Below are 22,739 nucleotides of genomic sequence, written 5' to 3'. Positions count from 1 at the left end.
GGAGGCCACGACCCTGTCCCCGATCCCGGGCGCGGGTCCCAGAGGGAGGGAGAGACGGAGGGCGGGCGGGCCGGAGGTGAGGCGGCTCCGGCTCAGCCCTAGCCACGGCCCTGACCCCGGCCCCGGGCAGGCGGGCGGGGCGGAGGTGGGGCGGCTCGGCCCCGGCGGGCGGAGCGGAGCGGGCGTGCTCCGGAAGAGGGAAGGAGCGGGCGGTGGAGCTGGTGGCCGGGACGGAGGCAAGCATGGCAGCGCGGAGCTCCGCCGGGGAAGCCGCGCTGCGTCGCGCAGCCGAGCAGTGGCTGCAATGGGATAAGGTGAAGGGCGGTCAGCGGGTGCCCTCCGGGACCCTTCCTTTCCATGCGGGTGTCAGAACGGGAAGGGCCTCCCGGTCACGCAGGGACGTGGTTGGGGCGGCGGTGGGGGCGCGGGGCCGTGGAGCCATGGGGCTGGGCTGGGCTCGGCTTGGCTTGGCGTTGCCGTTGTGCCGGTGTTGGGTGCGGTTAAAGCCCCTTGTTGGCTCTTCCCGCTGCTCTCGCAGCCCTCTGGCAAAGGGGTACTCGCCCTTCAGCCGTCCGCTGCCCGGCCACCTGTCACTGCAGCCCCCTCGCTGTCTCGGGAACCCCTTTGCTGGGTCTCCAGGTATCGCTGGTTTCCCTGGCTGTCAGCTCTATGGGATTTACTTTGTAAAAGAGCCTGTATTAAAAACCCTGGAGGGGTTTAAAAGCTGCAGAGATGTGGTGCTGAGGGATATGGTTTAGCCCCAGCCTTGATAGAATTAGAGAATGGTTGGACTCAATGATCTTAAAGGTCTTTCCCAACCAAAGCCATTCTGTTATTCCTAATCACTTCTGTTGTAGGGGCAGCTGATAGATGTAAGTTATTAAAGCCAAGAGTGCATTGCTGTGTTGTGTCTCTCAGTGTTACAAACCTCCCAGTACCTCCATAATCTTGTTTAGTAAAATACTATTTCCAAAAGACATGTGGGCTTGATTCAAAACCACTGGGAAATGTAGAATCACATCATAGTAGGGGTTGGAAGGGACCTCTGAACATCATCCAAATCCTCTGCTAGAGCAGGGTTGCCCAGATTAAGTCACACAGGAACGCATCCAGGTGGGGTGTGAATGCCCACCAGAGATGGAAACTCCACAACCTCTCTAGGAAGCCTGTTCCGGTGCACTGACACCCTCGGTGTTGTTTCCTTATCTTTAGGTGGAACTTCCTGTGTTCCAATTTGTGTTCATTGCCCCTTCTGTTGCTGGGCACCACTGAGAAGTGTCTGACTCCATCCTCCTGACACTCACCCTTTACATTTTGATAAGCATTAATGCAATCTCCTCTGTCTGCTCTTGTCCAGGCTAAACAGCCCCAGCTCTCTCAACCTTTCCTCATAAGGCAAGTGCTTCAGTCCCTTCATCATCTTAGTGGCTCTCCACTGGACTTTCTTCAGTGGTTCCTTGTCCTTTTTGAACTGGGGAGCCCATCACAGTATTCCAGATGAGGCTTGCGGGTTGTTTTTTTTTAATTTTGGGGGGGTTTGACCCAATACTATTCATTTGGCTGTGTTGGAACTCACTGGCTATTGTCCTTCTTTGGTCACTTCAGTGACTGCTGGGCTTAGCACCATGCAATGATCTGAGTTTTCCGTAACAGATATTAGTTTGGTAATGGATCTTCTTCTTATTTCAAGATTATCAGTGAAAATATAGACTAATTATTTATTGTAGTGTTTTTTTTCCAGGTTCTAAAGGATGTAATTAGAATCCCTCGATTCTTCATTAAAGCTCCTTTGACAGGTTCACTGACCAGTTAGCCAGCCCTGATTTTATTACTCATAATGCAGTGCTAAAGCAGCCCTTCTTTCCAAAATCCTATTGTTCCACACCAATTTACAATCACTTTTTGTGTCTTTTTTTCCTGCACTTTGCTTGATTTTGAGAAAACAGTCTGGTTTTAAAGGGCCTTTGAATTTTCATAAATTTTTTGGCAAGTGTTCGTGATAATTCCTCTTTGCTACACAATCATTTAATTTTCATAGAATCGTGGAATGTTTTGGGTTGGAAGGGACCTTCAAGGTCATCTAGTTACAACCCTCTTGCCATGGGCAGTGTCACCTTTTAGTAGGCTGTGTTGCTCAAGGCCTTATCCAACCTGGCCTTGAACATCTCCGGGGAGGAGGCAACCATGACCTCCTTGGGCAACCTGTTCCAGTGTCTCACCACCCTCACTGTAAAGAATTTCTTTTGTGAAAGCCTCTGGAAGTGTGATGCAGTACCCCTGAGAACGTTTCACTTTTGAAGGGTCAGCTCTTTGTTAGCAGTTGTGTCTTTGGTGTGCAATACCCATATCTGATCGCTCAAAAATTGTGATGTATTTTCATTTCTCAGGGAGCTCTTGCATGTTGCTATTGAGTAGCAGAAGAATCCAACACAAACCTTGTCCCCTTTAGTATGATATTAAAAAGGTTCCTTTTCGATGTGTAGAGATGAGTTAATATTTCATGGTGATAAGCTGTGCATTTCTTAGAAAATAATAGTTTGTAAGAGCAAGCCTGGAGGCCTAAAAAGGTCCTACTGACCTAACAGAAAGTTTTTACCTGGATGACCATTACTGAGCTTGTTACCAGGCTGTTTTTGTGACTGTGTACATTACAGTAGTATTGTAGTTTTCATTCTTTCTGCTCTCATAGGATCATAGAGTGGTAGGGGTTGGAGAGGACCTCTGGAGATCAAGTTCAACCCCCCTGTCATAAGCACCTAGGGCAGGTCACACAGGAATGCATCCAGATGGGTCTTGAAAGTCTCCAGAGAAGGAGACTCCACAACCTCTCTGGGTAGCCTGCGCCAGCACCCTCATAATAAATAAGTTTTTCCTCATGTTGAGGTGGAACTTCTGTATTTGTATCCACTGCCCCTGTCCTGTCACAGGACACCACAGAAAAGAGCCTGGCCTCTTCTTGACACTCACCCATCAGATATTTGTAAATGTTAATAAGATTTCCTCTGAATCTTCTCTGGCTTGAAGGTAGCTTCTGGTTTTGTTAACAATACGACCTGTTTAGGCACTAACTGTCCCTCTACTCTAAAACCTTGTGGGGACTCCAGCACAATGAGAGCTCTTCAGGGCCTTCTCATAGTGTAGACTAAAGTAACTCACTCGAGTGTTGCCAGGTGATGTTCAAGCAGTTTGCATTACTGGATGTTAACTCTGTAGTAAATCACCTGCCACTGTATTCATAGCTATATTCACAGACTGGTTTGGGTCGGAAGGGACCTTCAAGATCATCTAGTTCCAACCCCCCTGCCATGGGCGGTGACACCTCCGACTAGGCCAGGCTGCTCAAAGCCTCATCCAACCTGGCCTTGAACTCCTCCAGGGAGGGGGCATCCAAACCTCCCTGGGCAACCTGTTCCTATGTCTCACCACTCACTGTAAAGAATTTCTTTCTAATACTCACAGAAATCAGTCTTCTCATACTCATGTCCAGTTTTATTTGAGAGTAGATCAGTTCAGCCAGAGAGAGCCAACAAGGATGGACAAAACAACACTTCTTCCTTCAGATGCTGTTGGTTCCTTCTTCAGTAGAGATGCTGTGAAGATTTGAGTTTGGCTTTTTCTTCTGCTTAAGAAAACGAAAGTATTTTTTTCTTTAGCTGTATACAACGGCATCATAACATTCCTAAAACTGAAATAAAATGGGAACAGATGTCTGTACAATTAAAAAAAAAAAAAAAAAGAGCAGATTCTTAGGAGAATAGAGCTATAAATTCTCACAGACACTCTGGAAAAGTCCTTCTCCATTAAAATGACTTGGGCATGGCTTTTACCTTTACGTTTTCATTTGTTTGTTTGTCTTTTTTTTTTTTTTTTTTTTTTTTGAGAGGGGGCAGGAGGGAACAACCCAAACAACAAAATTCATGACAAGGTGGCTAGAGAGTGTACAAAGCCTGGTGCAAAAGGTGACATTCAGGCTTTACCTCCAAGATATAGGCCAAATATTGCAGCAAAAAAAAGTTCAGCTTGGCTCTTAAACAGCTTAAACTCAGAACAGTTGTGCTGACCTATTCTTTAATAACATAGGATTGCATTTATTCTTATAATTAATGAATATAATTACTGTGTAGCAATACAGAATTATGATGAGCATCCTATGAGGAGGTGTCAGTTACAACATTCTTGGACTGGTGAACTGGTAATTCTTAAACTGGAAATCGTTCTGGGGTATCTAAATACCTATTGCACCCAGGAAACCTGGATGGCTTGGGGTTTTTTTCCTTAGTTAGCTTATTCTGCATTACAACGCTGAAAGCTCTTTGGGTTTTTGAGTGTTTACTCAAACTGTGGTGTTTGTCCTGCAGCAACAGGCAATATTTAGGGCATCTAGCCTATGGTCTCAGTTTGGGGTGCAGAATGTTCTCACCTTGGTATGCAGGCTCACTCCTGTGTCTGCTGCTGTGCATGTTCTGCCTAGGATACAATCACAGCATTGTTTTGGTTGGAAAAGGCCTCCAAGATCATCAACTTTACTAAGTCTGATGCTAAACCATGTTCCTCAGCACCACATCTTCACATCTTTTAAACCTCTCCAGGGATGGGGATTCAGCCACCACCCTGGGCAGCTCATTCCAGTCTTTGAGAACCCTTTCAGTCAAGAAGTTTCTTCTAATATCCAACCTAAACTTTCCCTGGTGCAACTTGAAGCCATTTCCCCTCCTACTCCTATCACTTGTTACTAGGCAGAAGAGACCAACCCCTACTTCACTCCAACCTTCTTTCAGGTTGGGGCCTACTGGACTATTCTAATTCCTAAGTCTGGAAGCAGTGAGAGTTGATAACTACAGAGCTGGTAGAAGCAGCTGAGACTTGGCCACTCCTCTCTGTTGTCATGCAGTCTGATGTGGCCTTTCCATCACCACTCTGCACTGTCCTTCTATGTAAGAATTGAGGTCTCATTGCTCAGCTTTCATCCTCAGGGTTGTGCTTAGTTTTACAAGTGTTACCTGCAATTATCTTGCAAATTATCATTTTTTTAAAGTCCTCTGACCAGTCCTTTTAGCTCTGCTGCTGCCTTTAGTCTTAGCCACTCTTGGGACAAGGTTAGGAATCTATTATTTTAAAACTCTACTTCTAGCACTGTGGAAGTAACTAATATTTCTTAGCCATCAGCTTACCCCACTTTCTTATGGTTAGGGTAGTTCTTGTGATGACAAAAAGACTCTGAGCTGCAAAGATGCTTTTTGTGATTTGTTGTTTAAACCAGAAAATATTAAAACATCTTGGGAAATCTTTTTACTTCCCAAAATGTGATATATACACTGCTGTCAAGGCAGTACCTAAGGAAACAAAGCTTAAGTAAGTAATATTTGAAGTTATACTGACTTAAAATTAGCAGGAGTTGTGGTGTTCTTGAAGTGGGGTGTGATGTTTTGATACTAAAATAACCCAGTACAGAGAATGGGAAAGGAAATCAGTTCTGTTAAGAGGCTTTATTGTATTCAAACCAAACTGAACAACCCTTTCCTAGACCATCTGAATTTTGTGTCTACAGAATCCTAAGACTTCTGCCATAGTGAAGCAACTGCTGGCTGAAGGAAATGCAGCTGAACTGCAGAAATACTTTGGCTCACGGATGGAGTTTGGCACGGCTGGGCTCAGAGCTGCCATGGGAGCAGGGATTTCCCACATGAATGACTTGACCATTATCCAGACAACACAGGTACCCACCTTCAGTGCTTTATCTCACTCAGCTGGTTGTAGCTATGGATGGAAAAGCCTCCTTTACGACAAACAAAACTCCATTTGTCAGAAGTAATTTAAATAATTATTAGCCAAATGCTGATTTCTAAATACAAGCAAAAAGAAGCTATGAAGCTGTTAACATTTAAGCTATTTTCCATAATTGCTTGGCAATTGAATTTATGCACAGTTACAGTTAAGCTGACATGGATCAGTTCATCCTGATGTAGTAACTAGAGAACACCCCAAAAGGGGCTGAGTATTTAGGCAGGATTTGGCTAAGCTTTGTGTTTGCTGGGTATAAACTTCAGTAAATGTAGTGAAGCTATATCACAGAATCACAGACTGGTTTGGGTTGGAAGGCACCTCTAAAGGTCATCTAGTCCAGCCCCTCTGCAGTAAACAGAGACATTCCCAACTAGATCAGGTTGCTCAGAGCCCCATCAAGCCTGACCTTGAATGTCTCCAGGGATGAGGCCTTCACCACCTCCCCAGGCAATCTGTTCCAGTGTTCCTCCACAATCATAGTAAAGAACTTCTTCCTGATCACAGAATGTGAGGAGTTGGAATGGACTTCTGGAGATCATCTGGTCCAACCCTGCTCCCAAAGCAGGATCACCCAGAACAGGTCACACGGGAATGCATCCAGGCAGGTTTTGAATGTCTCCAGAGAAAGAGATTCCACAACCTCTCTGGGCAGCCTGTTCCAAGGCTCTGTCACCCTCACAGTGAAAAAGTTTTTCCTTATGTTCACATGGAACCTCCTGTGCTCCAGCTTATACCCATTGCCCCTTGCCCTGTCTTTGGGCATCACTGAGCAGAGCCTGACTCCATCCTCCTGACACTCACCCTTCACATATTTATAAACATGAATGAGGTCACCCCTCAGCTTCCTTTTCTCCAAGCAAAACAGACCCAGCTCCCTCAGCGTTTCCTCATCAGGGAGATGTTCCACTTGCTTACCATGTCCAATTTAAATCTATCCTGCACTAGTTTCAAACCATTGCCCTTTGTCCTACAGATCCTAAAGTAGATTGACTTGGAGAGAGCTAAAAACCAAAACCAAAACAAAAACCCCCAAACAAAAAAAAAAACAACCCAAGACTTTCAACTACTGCAGCCTGGAGCAGTGGTGGATCATCTCCTAGACAGGTGTCACTATTAAGGGTGCCTTAAACTGAGAGATTTCTGTAAAAAACCTGAAACACTGGGCAGTTGTTCTCTTCCTTACCTGAGACCTAACACAGCTAAATCAGTTTTCAGGTTCTGCAGTTCAGACTAAGTGTGTTAGATGCTTCTTTCAGGAGTTGGTTCTGATTTTTGGACAAGTACTTCAAGGCTGTCCTAGTTCACTATATTGATTTGAAAATTTCTGTGTTTCTTGGTGTTTGTTGGTCCCAGACAAACTGAATCCCAGCCCACTTCAGTGAGAGGTTAGTGTGCTAACCTCTCTGAAGTGTCAACGTCTTAGCCTTAATGCAATGATTAAGTGAATCTTAGGGATGGGTTAATGAGGTGGATTTTTTGTTGTCTTCAGGGATTTTGTAGATACCTGGAGAAGAATTTCAGTGACCTGAAAAAGAGAGGAGTTGTGATTGGTTTTGATGCTCGTGCCCATCTTTCCAGTGGAGGGAGCAGCAAAAGGTACTTCTTGGGTTTTAAAGGTTTCATAGATCCTTTGTATGATCTGCTTCAACAGGATTTTCTCTTTCTGTAGATTAAATTAAGGTGAGATTTACAGTGTTTTTATGTTCTGCTAGTGCCAAAGCAGTTCTTAGAGATGTGCTTTGTCTATTGGGGGTAGTGAGGGAGGACACTTAAACTGGGACTGTATAATTATTTGGAGTTTATGTAGGTGGGGGTTTGGGTTTAAATTGAAGTGGAGAAGCTGTGAAATCTAAAAAATTTATTGTTCAGAAAATTTTATTTCCCTGGCATCTTCCTGTTTAGGTTTGCAAGACTTGCTGCTAATACCTTCATCAGTCAAGGAGTTCCAGTTTATCTGTTCTCTGATATAACACCAACTCCTTTTGTGGTAAGTTTCTCTATTACATCTTCTTATATACACACAAATGCTGTCAAAATTTATATACACACAAACTAAAAGCCACTTTCAGCTTTTTAAGCTCTACCTGCAGTTTAGTCTTTTGCTTCTTTAGCTATATTTAGTTTACAACATCCACAGCAAGAGAAGGAAGAAGCTTAGTGGAATATCAGTACAGTGGGATGTGTTTCCATTCAATTCCTGCTTTCAGGCAGGTTTCTAGATTGCTGTGGAATCTCAAGTCAGAAAGTTGCAGACACGTTTAGTTTTGTTGGTTTGGTTGTGGGGAATTATATTTTTTTTCTCTTTTCTTTTTGAGGTCTTGAATGCAAAGGAATCTTTTTAAAATAGCAGATGGGTGGGGTGCAGTGATGTTGTGCTGGGTGGGTTATTGAACATGTCTGCATTTTGACTATCAGATCGCTAGCTGACAGCTCTCTAGAGCAATAAAGGAAACCTCCACCTTTGTACTAAAAGCAAGAGGTTTTTTCCCCATACCACTTGTCCAGTGAGTGCTGCAAACAAAATATAGTGGAATTAAGACTTTAGAATCATATAGCCATTTTAGTTGGAAAAAAACTTTTAACATCATGGAGTCCAACCATTATCTAACCCTACCAAGTCTGATGCTAAACCATGTCCCTCATCACCACATCTCTGCTGCTTTTAGACACCTCCAGGGATGGGGATTTGACCACCTCCCTGGGCAGCCTGTTCCTATCTTTGAGAACCCTCTCAGTGAAGAAGTTTCTTCTAATGTCCAACCTAAACTTGGCAACTTGAGGCCATTTCCTCTCATCCTGTCGCTATTTACTAGGGAGATGAGACCAACACCCACCTGACTCCAGCCACCTTTGAAAGAGTTGCAGAGAGCCAGAAGGTCTCCTCTCAACCTCCATTTGCATGTAGCATTCTTATACTGACAAAAAAAAATTGGTAGAATTATTGTCAGATTCTTCATGATGCAGCTTGAAGCAGTATTGCAAGAGCTGTAGTTGATGGCATTTGCTATTAAGTAACAAAACAGGAGTAAACTCAGACTGGACCTGTGGTCACAAATAATGCTTTATTGTATTTTTTTAATAATTTATAAGAGCTCTCTCCACAGCAATTCTTTCCTGAACCACAATGGAGCAGTTGCTACATGGACTGCTCTCAAAAGACAGTACGGATGAGACTGCTCCGTCTGTAATTCTCCATGCAGGCTTCTGTCATTCTCCCATCAGATGTTGCACACTTAAAGACCTCAGATGTCTCAAGTCATTCTGCTGCAGGCAACCTGTGTCAGCTTCCTTCTATAAACCCACTATTCTAGAGATCCACAAAGCACCTGAAACAACACTAAGAATATCTACATGGGGAAAATGCATAAGAAAAAGAAAGGGCTGGAATGTAGTGGAGCAAGTGCTAGACAGCCTGTAGGAGTCATACTTGAGCTTGCTTTTTCAAGTATTGCATTTGCATGAGAATAAATAATATCTACTTCAGATCATTTTCTCTTGTTACAGCCCTACACAGTAACTCATCTGAAGCTCTGTGCTGGAATTATGGTTACAGCTTCACATAACCCAAAACAAGATAATGGGTACAAGGTATTCCTATATCATCTCTTCCCTGCCTTTGTTCAGACTCTTTTTTTCCATGTAGAGATAGGGTATATAGTTTCCAAAACATAAAAATTGGGGCTTCTTTTTTTTCCTCTTAATAGAAAACCAAGGCATTAACAGGGATGATCTCATGCCTCCAGAACTTCCTATCTGTGTAAAATTGCTTTGGTTTTGTATTTCATGTATTGGTGTTGATAGCTTGTTTGGACGTTTTATCAGTTAGATTTTTTTTAATTAAGTTGTTTTTTTTCTTTTCTTAGCATTTTTGGTTTTGTGCTATATTATGTACATGACCTGGCATCTTTCTTTAAACTTGTGGTCTGTAAACCATCAGTAGAAAGAAATGTGTAAACAACTGTCAAAAAATAAAGTACACCTCTTTGTGTGCACCACAAAAAGAAGACCACAAGTAAAGAACATCTGGAAACCTAACAGAACGTGTGCTTGCTGTTGTGGCAACACTGCTCTGTAGGCAGCTGCCAAGTTCTTGTGCCTTTCTCCTTATTCTTTTTGGTGGTAAACATGTTTCACTCTGCACGCTTTCCTCTCAGCTATAATTTTAACACATATAATGGAATTAAAAATCTGGAAGAAAGTATATGGGAGAGTGTGGGCAAGTTATCAACCCCAAGGCTGGTAGATGGGCTGATACTTATATCTTCTCAATAAATGAGCTGGCTCTTCTTTTGCGCTTCATTTATGGATTTCAGTATCTTCTGATAAGATTAAACAGCTTTTTATTTATAGAACAAAAATGGGATGTGAGAGGAAACACTGAGAATATAAACAGAGGAATACTGTGGGTATACTTAATTTACTGTAATACTTTACCAAATGCAGTGCCAACAAAAAAAAAAAAAGTAAGAAAACTAACCTACAAAGTTTTTGATCAAATTCTCACCCTGTTTATTATTTAGGTTTACTGGGAAAATGGTGCTCAGATCATTTCCCCTCATGACAAAGGAATTGCTCAGGCTATTGAGGAGAACCAAGAGCCATGGCCTCAGGCTTGGAATGACAAACTGATTGATAATAGCCCACTACTGCATGATCCATATGCCACAGTCAATAAGGAGTATTTCAAAGACATTCAGAAACAGTGCTTTCACAGGTAACTGGGGGTGACTCTGCTAAGAGCATGGGATTGTCTGTCTGGTGTGTCAGGAGGGCAGTTTAAATTGGTGCAAGTCAGAGTGGCCATGATCCAATTCTGTCTGTGCCTTCTGGTCCCCTGTGGTCATTTCCTTGTGTTTGTCTCACCCCACACATTAACCAAATGCCACAGCAACTCTGGGGCTGCTTTGTGCAGCTTGGGGTGAGTTGTCTGGTGGTCCAGGAGCTTTAAAATGGGCTTCTAAGAGAGAAGGTGGACAATGCTGTTAAGCCAGTTCTGGAAGAAGGAGGTTGTGATCTGTCATTCTAGCCTTGTATGTGCTCCTGATGGCACAGGGTGCCTTGCACAAGCCTATGCTTGTCCCTTGCTCAGTAAAAGCTTAACAAATGGATGTTTGTCATTGTGATTAACAAGTAGATTTGATTTAAGGATTAGACGAGCAGCAAAGTGTTAGATCTGTTTATTTACATCAAAACTTTAACCACCAGTAATCACGCTCTTGCTAAAAATGAAGTTAGGTTTAGTAGAAAGTTGGGGTCATGTGAGAAATTAGGCTGAGTAGGAGTTCTAGGCTGCCTTTTCAGAGTAGGAGTTTAACGACTCCTTAGGAGTTTGGTTGCTGTTAAGTATGTTCTGCACTCTGAGTGGTGTACTGCATAAGAATGAGTGTGCTCAAAAGAAGTCACTGTGTTCACAGGCTTTGGAGCTGGTGCAAGTGACAGAGCTGAGGATGAAGAGTCAGTTGTATTTGTTGTCCACTTGCCTCCTTTGGGGTGCACAGAGTGTACTGTCTTACTCTACAGATTTGCACGTAGCAGGACATTAGATACCAGGAACTATACATGTTGCTGAGAAGTGAGGCTAAACCAATTTTCAGACAATTACCTTCAAAATCTGACCTCATTTAATTTATAATTTTAGCAGTGATGTAGAATAGTGAGTCCTATCTGTTTCTGCATGTAGTCAGTTTTCATAGACTCATAGAATGGCTTGAGTTAGAAGGGACCTTCAAGATGATTTAGTTCAAGACACATCTAGTATACACTGGGCAGGGACACCTCCTACTAGACCAGATTGCTCAATCTGCAATTCAGCCCTTCAAACCTGGCTTTGAACACTTTCAGGCTTGGAGCCTGCACAGCTTCTCTGGGCAACCTGTTCCAGTGCCTCACCACCCTCATGGGGAAGAATTTCTGCCTTGTGTCATCTAAATCCAGCTTCTTCCAGTTTGAAATCTTGTGCAGACTATTCTTCCATATCCCAGTTTACTGCTGATCTGTTTCATTTCAGGAATATAAACAAGGCAACAAACTTGAAATTTGTTCACACTTCTGTGCATGGCGTGGGTCATAAATTTGTGCAGTTGGCCTTCAAGGCATTTGACCTTAGCCCTCCTTTTGCTGTCCCAGAGCAGAAAGATCCTGATCCAGAATTTCCCACAGTGAAGTATCCAAATCCTGAAGAAGGCAAAGGTGTTCTGGTAAGTACCTTATGTTTTCTAATAGTTTTGGGTGGTTTAGATTAAATAAATTGGGGAAGAAAAACAAACAAAAATACTGTTTGAGAGCATTAACACTCATCTGCTTACTTACCACTTTTCTAGACATTGTCTTTTGCTTTGGCTGAAAAAGATGGGGCAAAAATCATTTTAGCAAATGATCCTGATGCTGATCGACTTGCAGTGGCAGAGAAACAAGAGAGGTATGGTTATGATAATAAATAATAATAAAATAATAGTAACAAATAGAGGAAATGCAAACTATTTCTATTTTCTACTGAAAGGCCAGGCTTGTCTGGGGGAGTCCATGCTACCTGTGTTGAAAAATAAGAAATGGGGACAGTGAATGAGGTAATGATGGAGGGGGAGGTGTGTATAAATGTTTTTTAAAATTGAGGAACAAAATGTTAGGAAAGGAACAACTATCAAGTGAATTTCAACTCTGAGTTGGTAACTTTGAGAAACATGAATACTTAGAATAAAGAGTTGTTTTTCTATTCACATGTCTCAGCAATTAGTATAGAGTCATAGAATTGTGGCTAAATATGAGCCACATACTGGCTCATATTTAGCCAGCTGTCGACCAACACCCCCGAGTCCGTTTCCACCAGACAGCTTTCCAGCCACTCTGCCCCAAGCCTGAGGGTTGTATGAGGTGGTTGTGACCCAAGTGCAGGACCTGGCACTTGTACTATGATGGAAAAAAAAGAAAATTAACACATGAATTACAGGTCTCAGAAACGTGTTGTGGGCATGGAGCATTAAGAAATGGCCGTCAGGGGCTTTGGTTGAAATACTCCCTGAATTACCTTACAATGAGTGAATGTGGTAGAGTTGTGTTCTTTCACAGATACAGCCTCTAGGCACACAGGAAAAATCACCTGATTTGATCTGACTTTATTTCAGAAGTTACTGCACAAGCCAGAGTGCAAACACCATCAACAAGAAGGCCATCAAGTGGTTAATCTGCTCACTGCAGGATGGTTGGACTAGATGACCTTTAAAGGTCCCTTCCAACCCAATGCATTCTATGATTAGACACTGTGGAGAAGCCTGAATAAATAAATACTTGACACTTGGTGTACTTGAGGCATGCACAGAAGCATGTGAATTGTGGCTGTGCTTTACCTCTTTGAAGGCAGGCTTTCAGTTAGAAATTGTTGATGGCAGGCTGATAAGCATCCTATCATACTATGTTTATTAAATAATAACTTGATTATTCAGGAGAACCTTTATGGTTCCCTCAATCTCAGAAAGAGGGAACATCCCTGTTCTTTGAGTTCTCAAATACTGTTAGACTATGTATTTTGTAACCATTGGATGATTTGGGACTTCCTCATTTCCTCTCTTCCATGCCCACTGTTACAAACCTGCACTTCACCTGAAGCTTTGTCAGTGTTCGTTGCTTCTCAGTAAAGTTATTTTCACTCTCTCCTTCAAGGACCAGCTATCCAGGCATTATTTATCTATGTATATCCCATCAAAGAGCAGGATCACAAAAGTTAAACTTGCTCAAACAGGGGCTTCTCATATTTTTTTTTTAAATGTATGGAAAGTGTAACCTCTATTTCTGACCCAATATTGCCCTGCTTTTATTACATTCCCCAAATATCCTATCTTTCTGCATTTCTATGCTTGGTTATGTTTCATGAATGAAAACAAGCCTGAAGTATTGTGCTTGGAGTCATATCTACAAAGAGTGCTGTTTCTCTTTATGTATCTTGTCAAAGCAGAAACTAATCCAAGCAGTTAGAAACCATAAATGTTTAACGAAAGTGAGCTTCAAATTTTTCAGCTCAGGGAGGAGCAGAAGAAAAATCTGCTGCTGGGCCAGGAGCAGAAACTAATTCCCTGTGCATGAGAGCTAGAAGAGGGATATAAAATCACAGCAACAGCCCTTTGCACTGAGATGGGCACATGGTGGATGTCCTCAGTGACTGTAGATGATGCAGATACTTGAACCTTTAAATGCAAATTCCAAAAATCCAGGAGAATGAGACAGTGCAGGCATCCATTTTGCTCATCAGGTAATCTCATTTGGTTTTCTAGCAGCATGAAAGGTGGAAGTGTTTTCTTTGGGGCTTTTTAAAAACTCATTAGCCTCATAGCCTGACCTAAGGAGGCTTCTCTGCCTTCAGAACTGTCTGCTGTACCTTTGGCAGTATTAGCTGGAATATCCTTATTGTAATGGTTTTGGCCTGTGCCAGCCTCATTTGGTAATTCAGCATTGAGGAAAACCATAAAAAGCTGCATTTTTTCCTAGTTATGATGAATTAAAATAAGAATGCCAAAACCACTGGTGAGTTTTGTCTAAAAACTTAAGCTATCAGAGCCTTGAAGAGGGGGTGACAGTTCATTGTGTTTAGCTTCACTGAGAGCATGGTGCTTTCATTCTGCTGCCTCTTTGCTAACTGTTTAGACAGTTTGAGTTGTCTCCCTGATTTCCAGTCCTATGTCCTCCTCTCAGATTCACGCTGTAGCTGCTCAGACACTACTCCCACATTCATGTAGCCTCTACAGTCTCTGTCCTTCTTCTTTGACAGAAGCTCCTGCTCGAGCGCGCTCTCTCCGTGCTCTTGCACATTGCTTTGTGCCTGTTGGCAGCAATAAATGCAGGAGACTGAGTCTGCTTCTCTTTCACCACAGGTACTGTTTCTGGAGCTCTTGATTTTTGTTATTTTGGCAGTGTCTTTGTCCCCTTTTGTGACTGGGAGCTTTGGGGCAATTTTGATGCCTGTTGTTTTCCCTTTTCCCTTCAGTTTTTCATGTTCTAGCAACACACCTGTGTTAGTATTATTTTATTTCTTTTTACTTGTTAGAGATTTTTCCTCAATCTTCCTCAGTGAACAATTTGGTGTATTTGGGGTTAAATAAAAGGTATTTGTCACTGAATCAACTAAAAATGCTGATTGCTTGAGGATTGTTTTTTCGTGTGTCTGTGCTTGTCTTAATCATGGATTTTTATCATTTGTCTGCTGAATATTTTGTTTTACTTGAAATATGTTGGAAAAGTCACTGTTCCATCTTTGGATAAACTCAAAAGCTGGTATGTGTGATGGAAGAGGACTGTAAACACTTCAGAATTCTTTGGGGGAGGGAACTTGGAATCACAGAATATATCTGGTTAGAAGAGACCTCAAAGATCATCCAGTCCAACCCTTGACCAAGTACTGAAGAGTCAACACTAAACCATGCCCCTAAGTGTCAGGTCCACACAGGGGTTGAACACTCCCAGGGATGGTGACTCCACCACTGCCCTGGGCAGTCCATTCCAGTGTTTGATAACCCTCTCTGTGAAGAAATATTTCCTAACATTTCCTAAGCCTCCCCTGGCACAGCTTGTAACCGTTTCCTCTAGTCCTGTTGCTTGGCACCAAGGAGAAGAACCCACTCCTCACTCCAACCTCCCTTCAGGCAATTGTAGAGAGCAATGATGTCAGCCTCCTGTTCTCCAGACTGAACAACCGCAGCTCCCTCAGATGCTCCTCATAGCCCATGTGCTTCAGGCCCTTCACAAGCCTCCTTGCCTTTCTCTCTTTGTTCCTAATGAACCCATGTCAACTGGTTACTTGGAACTCAGATGCACTGGTTTTATGTGCTAGTATTCCTTTATGGAAGAACCAGCAGTTGCTTTTTCTGCTTCTTTTTTTTTTTAAATTGTTTTTTTTCCAGTATTATTCTTTGAATTCATGTACTTTCTATTATTTTTTTTCTCAAAACTTTCTCTGTTTTCTCCTGTGCTTTCTGTTATTTCTCTGTTTTATCTTGTGCTTTCTGTTATTTCTATTTTATTTCTCATGTGCTTTCTGTTATTCCTAATTTTTTTCCCATGCAGTGGTGAATGGAAAGTGTTTTCTGGGAACGAGCTGGGAGCTCTTTTAGGCTGGTGGATCTTCACTTGCTGGAAAAATCACAACAGGGATAATTGTGCCATTAAAGATGTCTACATGTTATCCAGTACTGTTTCTTCCAAAATCCTGAGAGCAATTGCACTAAAGGAAGGCTTTCACTTTGAGGTGAGATGTTGCAAGTTATTCTATGTTCTATTTGCTTACCTAGATAGTGCTGTGTCTTTGTAAAACATTGCTTTGCTTTTGAATGTTTTTTTTTTTTCCACCTCTCCTCACTGCTGTAGGAAACACTGACAGGTTTCAAGTGGATGGGCAACCGTGCCAAACAGCTGATGGATCAGGGAAAAGCTGTTCTTTTTGCTTTTGAGGAGGCTATAGGTAAGAAAGAGAACATTATGGTCTGGTATCCTGCAAAATAGTGACGAAAAATGGGAATGTGAAGGTGCCCATAACACAGTGGGTGTATTTCCAGTGAGTAACTGATACCATCCATTTGAACAATTCCTATTACTGGTTTTAATCCTTTATATCTTTGCTTAGCACAGAGTATGATGATGTGGGCTAAGTGGATATATCTTCAGTAGCATTGCTACATAGACTTGGACTGCAGATTCTGCAGAAGCTATTTAAAAAAAAAACCAAACCCCCATGTTTTTCAGACTTAAGGTTGAGGATGTTTAGCTGACAGTTTGAAGCTAAGTTTAAATATGAATAAAAGACAGTTAAACCTACCCACCAAGTTATACTTGTAAACCGGAAAGGGGTGAATAAAAGCTAGGAATTTGTGGTTTGAGTTGGAAGGGATATCCCTTTGGTATCATCTAGTTCCAAATCCCCTGCCATGGGCAGGGACACCTCCTATTAGACCAGCTTGCTCAAGGCCCCATCCAACCTGGTTTTTAATATTTGTAATACTTCAAGGCTCATAACTTCCACAGCTTCTCTGGGCAACCTGTTCCAGTGCTTCACCACCCTCATGGGGAAGAATTTTCTAATGTCTCATCTCAGTTGAGCTTCTTCCAGTTTGAAGCCATTAACCACATGTCTTGCTACTCCATACCTTTGACAAACATCCCTCTCCAGCTCTCCTGTAGCCCCCTTCAAATACTTGGAAGGCTGCTAAATCTCCCTGGAGCCTTCTCTTCTCCAGGCCAGACAAGCCCAACTTCCCCCTTCCTTCCATTTTCTTATTTCTTCATAAGAATATGTTAGATATAACATGTCAAATATGTCTGATTTTCTTTCTGTAGGGTATATGTGCTGTCCTGCTGTTCTGGACAAGGATGGTGTCAGTGCTGCTGTTATAACTGCAGAGATGGCAAGCTTTTTGGCCACCAGGAACTTGACTCTGTCTCAGCAGCTGAAAGCTGTCTATGATGAGTGAGTTTTCGGGTTTCTCCATTCCACATGCCAGGGTTACAGATTTGCAGATTACATCAGGTTGAAAGGGACCCTCAGAGGTCATCTTGTCCAACCCCACTGCAGTGAGCAGGGACACCTCCAACTAGATCAGGCTGGATAACAACCTATACTATATGAAGTAATAAATTTGTAAATTTGGCTATTTTACTACTAACACAATTCTGTCTCAGTAGTAATCCTCTAGAAAGTGCTCCTGCCTCATGAGCATGAAAATATTTATGACTTCATTTTGTACAGTTTTAAGGTATTTTAAAAGCAATTGTGTTACCTTACTAGTTTCTTATTAGTTCATAGAATCATTTTGGTTGGAAAAGACCTTTAAGATCATCAAGTTCAACCATTATCTAACTCTGCCAAGTCTAGTGCTAAACCATCAGACAATCACAGAATGCCAGATTGGAAGGGACCCCAAGGATCATCTGTTCCGACCTCTCTAGGTTGAAATGAGATGATCCAGAACCCTGTTAAGCTGAGTCTTAAATCTGTCCAAATTAGGGGAATCCACTACTTCTCTTGGGAGATGATTCCAATGTCTGACTGTTTTCATCGTGAAACATTTTCTTCTGGATCTCAATCAGAATCTGCCCAGGAGTAACTTGTACCCATGTCCCTCAGCATTACATCTTTGTAGCTTTTAACCACCTCCAAGGATGGGGATTCAACCACCTCCCTGGGGAGCCTGTTCCATTCAGGATGTTTCTTCTAATGTCCAACCTAAACCTCCCCGGTGCAACGTGAGGCCATTTCCTCTTTTCCTATTACTTGTTACTAGAGAGAAGAGACTAACACCCACCAGGCTCCAACCTCCTTTCAGGCAGTTGTAGAGAGGTAGAAGGTCTCCCCTCGGCTGCCTTTCCTCCAAACAACCCCAGTTCCCTCAGCTGCTCCTCACAAGACCTTTAAAATATGGAAAATAGGACAATTAAGCTGTTGAGGCTTTCTAAAACTGTAAGAAGGTGAAGTGATGCCACAGTTGAGTGACCATGTATAGATTTTTGCTATGTAGAAGGTTTTGTAACCTTTGTATACTATGCACCCCTGAGAACACTGCTTCTTCATTTGTGTCTTCACAGATATGGCTTCCATATTACCAAAGCTTCATATTTCATCTGCCATGATCCTAAAGTTATTCAAGAGCTTTTTGACAACCTTAGAAATTTTGATGGGAAAAACACATACCCCAAAACTTGTGGTAGATTCAAAGTTTCTGGAATAAGGGATCTCACTACTGGGTATGACAGCAGCCAGCCAGATCAAAGGGCTGTAAGTGTATTTTCTTTTAAATGATCTGCAAGTCATCTAAGTATGTATATACACTTACAGAACACCCTCTACACTTTGTCATCTTACATCCTGAGTCTTCAAATAAGTTAGATTGAGGGTGATTGTTTTGCCTTGGTGGGAGGGAATGGAGATTTGCGGAATGGTTAAGATTTTTTGTTTGGTTTTCTGGTGTTTTTTTCTCTCAAAGATGACAGTCTGCAAAGACAAGTAGGAGGATTTTCCTCTCTTGCTGCAGCAGTCTTGCATTATTTTCTTGAAAATTAAACTGTCTGCTGAGATGTGGCTTTGAGGTTTTTTAGTTTTTCAGAATCTGTTTCTTTTCCTCCTGGGAAATGCCATCAGAGCAATTTCTGTTTGCAGGAGAAATGTTGGCTACCTATCAGATTCTAGGTGTAGGGTAGAGCTGTCATTTGCTTGTTGGTATCTCCACAGAACAAAGAAAACACCAAAGCTTAATTTTAACTAATCATGGGTTTTGTCCTGAGCTCATTTTGTATAGTCAATTTCCAAGCTTCCAAAAAAATCATTCTTCTATTTCCAGATACTTCCCACCAGTAAAAGCAGCCAAATGATAACGTTCACTTTTGCTAACGGAGGAGTGGCCACCATGAGAACCAGTGGGACAGAGCCAAAGATCAAATACTATTCTGAACTTTGTGCACCTCCTGGAAACAGGTATTGTCACTTAGAGCACTAAATGCTGTGTGGTAGTGGTTTAGTGGGGAAGGGGTTCTCTATGGTCAAATAATACTCCTGCAGTCCCTATTTTAGTGAATGTATTTGCATAAAACCTCAGTTCTGCAAAAATTTGTTGATGCACTCCTGTTGTCAATGAAATTCCTTTGAATTTGGTTTCACATTCAGTAAAAATGGTATCAAGAAGAACATTTTGCCTTAAAGAAAGTAGATCTATCCATTCTTTTTACATACATAGTTCTTTTAAACTTCTGTAACTACATATAAAGTGTTCTAATATATTTTGAGCTCTCATTTTTAGCATTTATGTCCTTGACTTAGAGCCTTATTAATCAAACAGTCTTAAAGATAAGCAATTATTAATTCATGTAAGGAAAATCAATGCTTTCTCAAAGATGAAATTAAACTGAAAATACCATTGCAGGCATAAAAATTACATTTCTAGTGACATGTATTCAGTAACAGAAAATCTTCTGGATCCAAGCTGGTTGTTTTATTTTGGTTTCTGTTGTGGGTTTTTGTTTCTCCATAAGTTTTAAGTGCCTTCATGCACTTCAGTTGGAAGTGAACACCAACACATCTTAGAAAGAAGTTCTGCAGTATGAGGGTGGTGGGACTCTGGAATAGCTGCCCAGGGAGGTTGTGGATGCCTCCTCCCTGGGGGTGTTCAAGGCCAGGTTGGATGAGACCTTGAGCAGCTGAGTCCAGTTGAGAGGCATCCATGCCCATGGCAGGGAAGTTGGAGGAGATGATCTCTAAGTTCCCTTCCAACCTGAGCCATTGTGTGATCATTAATCAAGTGTACAGACTTCTGGCATGGGTGGAAAATGTTAGTCTAAGACAGTACAACAGACTTAAAATTTCTTCAGGCTGGCAATGTGCTTTTTCACTTCTCCCTGTGCCACTGCTTTCTGGTTTTGTGTGTGTTTTGTTTCTCAGTGACGTTGAGCAGCTGAAGAAGGAACTCGATGAATTGGTCAACGCTCTTGAAAAACACTTCTTCCAACCAGATAAAAATAATCTTCAACGAAAGACTGAGTGAAATTGTAAAACTTGTCAGCTTTAATCGGGTTTTGCAGCATTAGAAGTGTATTATTTAAGAAGTAAGGATTTTTAGGACCAAACATCTGAGAACTCAGACTAAAAAGACTCCTGCTTTTTTTAAGAGTTGCTCTGGGTACTCTTGAATCTAGTATCTTATTTTGGAAGGAAAGAGCCTTTACCCTTAAAGGACCAAAAAACCCAGTCAGTTGAACTAAAAGCTTTATGAACTAAAAGTCAACTGCAAATGTACTTCAATCAAAACTTGTTTTAATTAAATATTATAAGTAATATCCTAATTTCTGAAATGCAGCCTGTTTTGTGGGGACTCCTCTCTTTTATGTGTGTGCAGTCTGATAACACCATGAAGCTTTATCTAGGTTTATATTGGTGAGGCAAGTTCTCTTAACAAAAACTACTGGAAGCCATGGTGAGACTTTGACAAACTTGGAGTAAATGTTTTAGAAGCACTGATTTTTCTTAGGGGTGGTGGCCCAAATAAATCAGAAAGTCACAGTGAATTTGCTGAAGAGCTATTTCCCATGGGATTATACACAATGTTCCAGGTTAGAGAGGCTAAGTGTACTAACCTCTCTTTTATTACCCTGCAAATATTAAGAAGATTAAGAAGCAGCTTCCATTTTCCATTGCCTGCTGTTGTCTGCACTCACAGATCCTGAGAGGGTTATTTGGAGGTTACCAGCTGATTTGAATACAAGAGGTTTCTGCATTTTCAACACTTGTTTTGTCTATCACTGTAGCTCTAACAGCTCCAGTACTTTTTCGGTAAAGAAACCTCTTTACCAGAATGGCTTCTGGTGTCTTATAGAGAACTGACTAGTTGCCAGACCAAGCACAGTTTAAATTACTAATAAAAGAACAAACTTGCCTTTCCACCCCCAGGAGATGCCAGCTTTGGCTGAGATGGTAAGCAAATGACACTGGATGCCTGCTTTTAGAGTACCATCAGATGACATAAGGAAAGGAGTAACCTCTGCATTCCGTGGCTGTCACACCCATTTTTCTTGGCTGTTAAGAGCCAAAGGTAGCATCTGAATCATTCAGCACTGTGGCCTAGAAAGTTGATACTAAAGTCATAACATGGTTTTAATTGGAAAAGACCTTTAAGATCATGGAGTCCAACCATTCTCTAACTCTACACCAAGTCTGGTGCTAAACCATGTCCCTCAGTACCATCTTTCTGCAGCTTTTAAACACCTCCAGGGATGGGGATTCAACCACTTCCCTGGGCAGCCTTTTCCAGTCTTGCAGAACCCAAAATAAAGTTATGAGAAGGATACTGAGGAAACAGTATGCTGTTCCTCAAATCCTAGGAAAGCCAAAAAGCTAGGTTATTAGTTTGTGCAGAAAGCAATTGTTCATGCCCTTCACTTTTCTATTTCTTTTATATTAAACTAAGGCTGAGCCAGTTTTTTTTGTTGATTAATATTTATTTAGTTTCTTGACCAATGAAGCCCATAGTCCTAAACAGGACCCTAAGGGCTACTCCATGTAGTCATAACTGTAAAGGGAATCTCAGTGTTGGTTTCAGTGCCATCAGCTTTATCACACTACACAAAATTTCTACACACATCAACTCCTGTTGCCCTTTCCTCATGAAAATAAAAGCTAAGGACATTTTATTTTAGCCTCTTCTTAAAATTATTATTTTAATGCATGCTAAATGTGCTAAAACAACACATGTGGTATGTTGTCCATCTGAACTGAGTCTCAAAAGGAATGTGGAACTTCTTAAGACAATGAGGCATTGACCACCACCCCCTTTCCACCTGACCTGTGGCAGAAAAGTCTATTTGTTTGGGGTTTTTTCTAAATCAAGAGACTTTTTGTTGACGAACTCTGAAGGCAACGTGACCAGTATTTTAAATTTTTATCGTTTTCTGTCTTATTTTTGTTTCTGGAAGTATCTTGAAAGTTCCAAGTCCCAGCTTGTGGCTTACTGTATAGGACTGAGATGGGGAGGGATGTCAGGACCATACACAAAATGGGGCCACGAAAACAAAGCTCTGTTATTAAGGAATTAAAATTACAAACTTAGCTTTTGACAAGATCCACATCTGAAGGACTTCTCAATAGTAGATGTTCTTTGTTTCATTTCCTGTACTTCTCAGTAGCTAGATGCTGACTGAGACCTGGAATAACAGGTGTGTGGTAAAAGTTTGTGAGACCCAAGTATGCAGTGGTGCTGACCCATCATAGCAGACAGCATGCACCCACCTGGGTTTCTGAGGCTTCTGTGATAGATGAGATGTGGCAAGACCCGAGAAGAGAAATTAAACAGGAACCCTACCCACTGCTCCCTAACCCTACTATTGCAGAGGTTCCTCTTTTATTCTTTCTGTGCCCCTCAGCATGTGAGGTCCTGCTTCCCTTCATTTGAATGGGCTGCCCAAGGAGGTGGTGAAGTGAAGTCACCACCCCTGGA

At 41.9% G+C, this 22,739-nt stretch overlaps 1 protein-coding gene across 1 annotated transcript; it reads left to right on the top strand.

The window, feature by feature from the left end:
- The first annotated feature begins 242 nt into the window (after positions 1-242).
- Positions 243-20,323, top strand: PGM2 (phosphoglucomutase 2). Its single transcript, XM_054383136.1, has 14 exons — positions 243-314; positions 5,549-5,716; positions 7,274-7,380; positions 7,687-7,771; positions 9,289-9,372; positions 10,305-10,498; positions 11,792-11,981; positions 12,105-12,202; positions 15,835-16,015; positions 16,135-16,228; positions 17,101-17,230; positions 18,346-18,535; positions 19,098-19,231; positions 20,192-20,323. Exons 1-14 carry the CDS (start codon positions 243-245, stop codon positions 20,292-20,294), a joined length of 1,830 nt encoding a protein of 609 aa, XP_054239111.1. The 3' UTR covers positions 20,295-20,323.
- The last annotated feature ends 2,416 nt before the right edge of the window (positions 20,324-22,739 follow it).

Source organism: Indicator indicator, chromosome 8 (assembly GCF_027791375.1).
Source record: "Indicator indicator isolate 239-I01 chromosome 8, UM_Iind_1.1, whole genome shotgun sequence".
Taxonomy (NCBI): domain Eukaryota; kingdom Metazoa; phylum Chordata; class Aves; order Piciformes; family Indicatoridae; genus Indicator; species Indicator indicator.
Note: the sequence above shows the minus strand (reverse complement) of the source record. Positions and strands in the feature narration are given on the sequence as shown.

Excerpts from the sequence above, each read along its gene's own strand:
- PGM2 (XM_054383136.1), top strand. The coding sequence starts at position 243 with ATGGCAGCGCGGAGCTCCGCCGGGGAAGCCGCGCTGCGTCGCGCAGCC. Across the intron at positions 315-5,548 it reads AGTGGCTGCAATGGGATAAG|AATCCTAAGACTTCTGCCAT; the intron begins GTGAAGGGCGGT and ends TTGTGTCTACAG. Across the intron at positions 11,982-12,104 it reads AAGAAGGCAAAGGTGTTCTG|ACATTGTCTTTTGCTTTGGC; the intron begins GTAAGTACCTTA and ends CCACTTTTCTAG.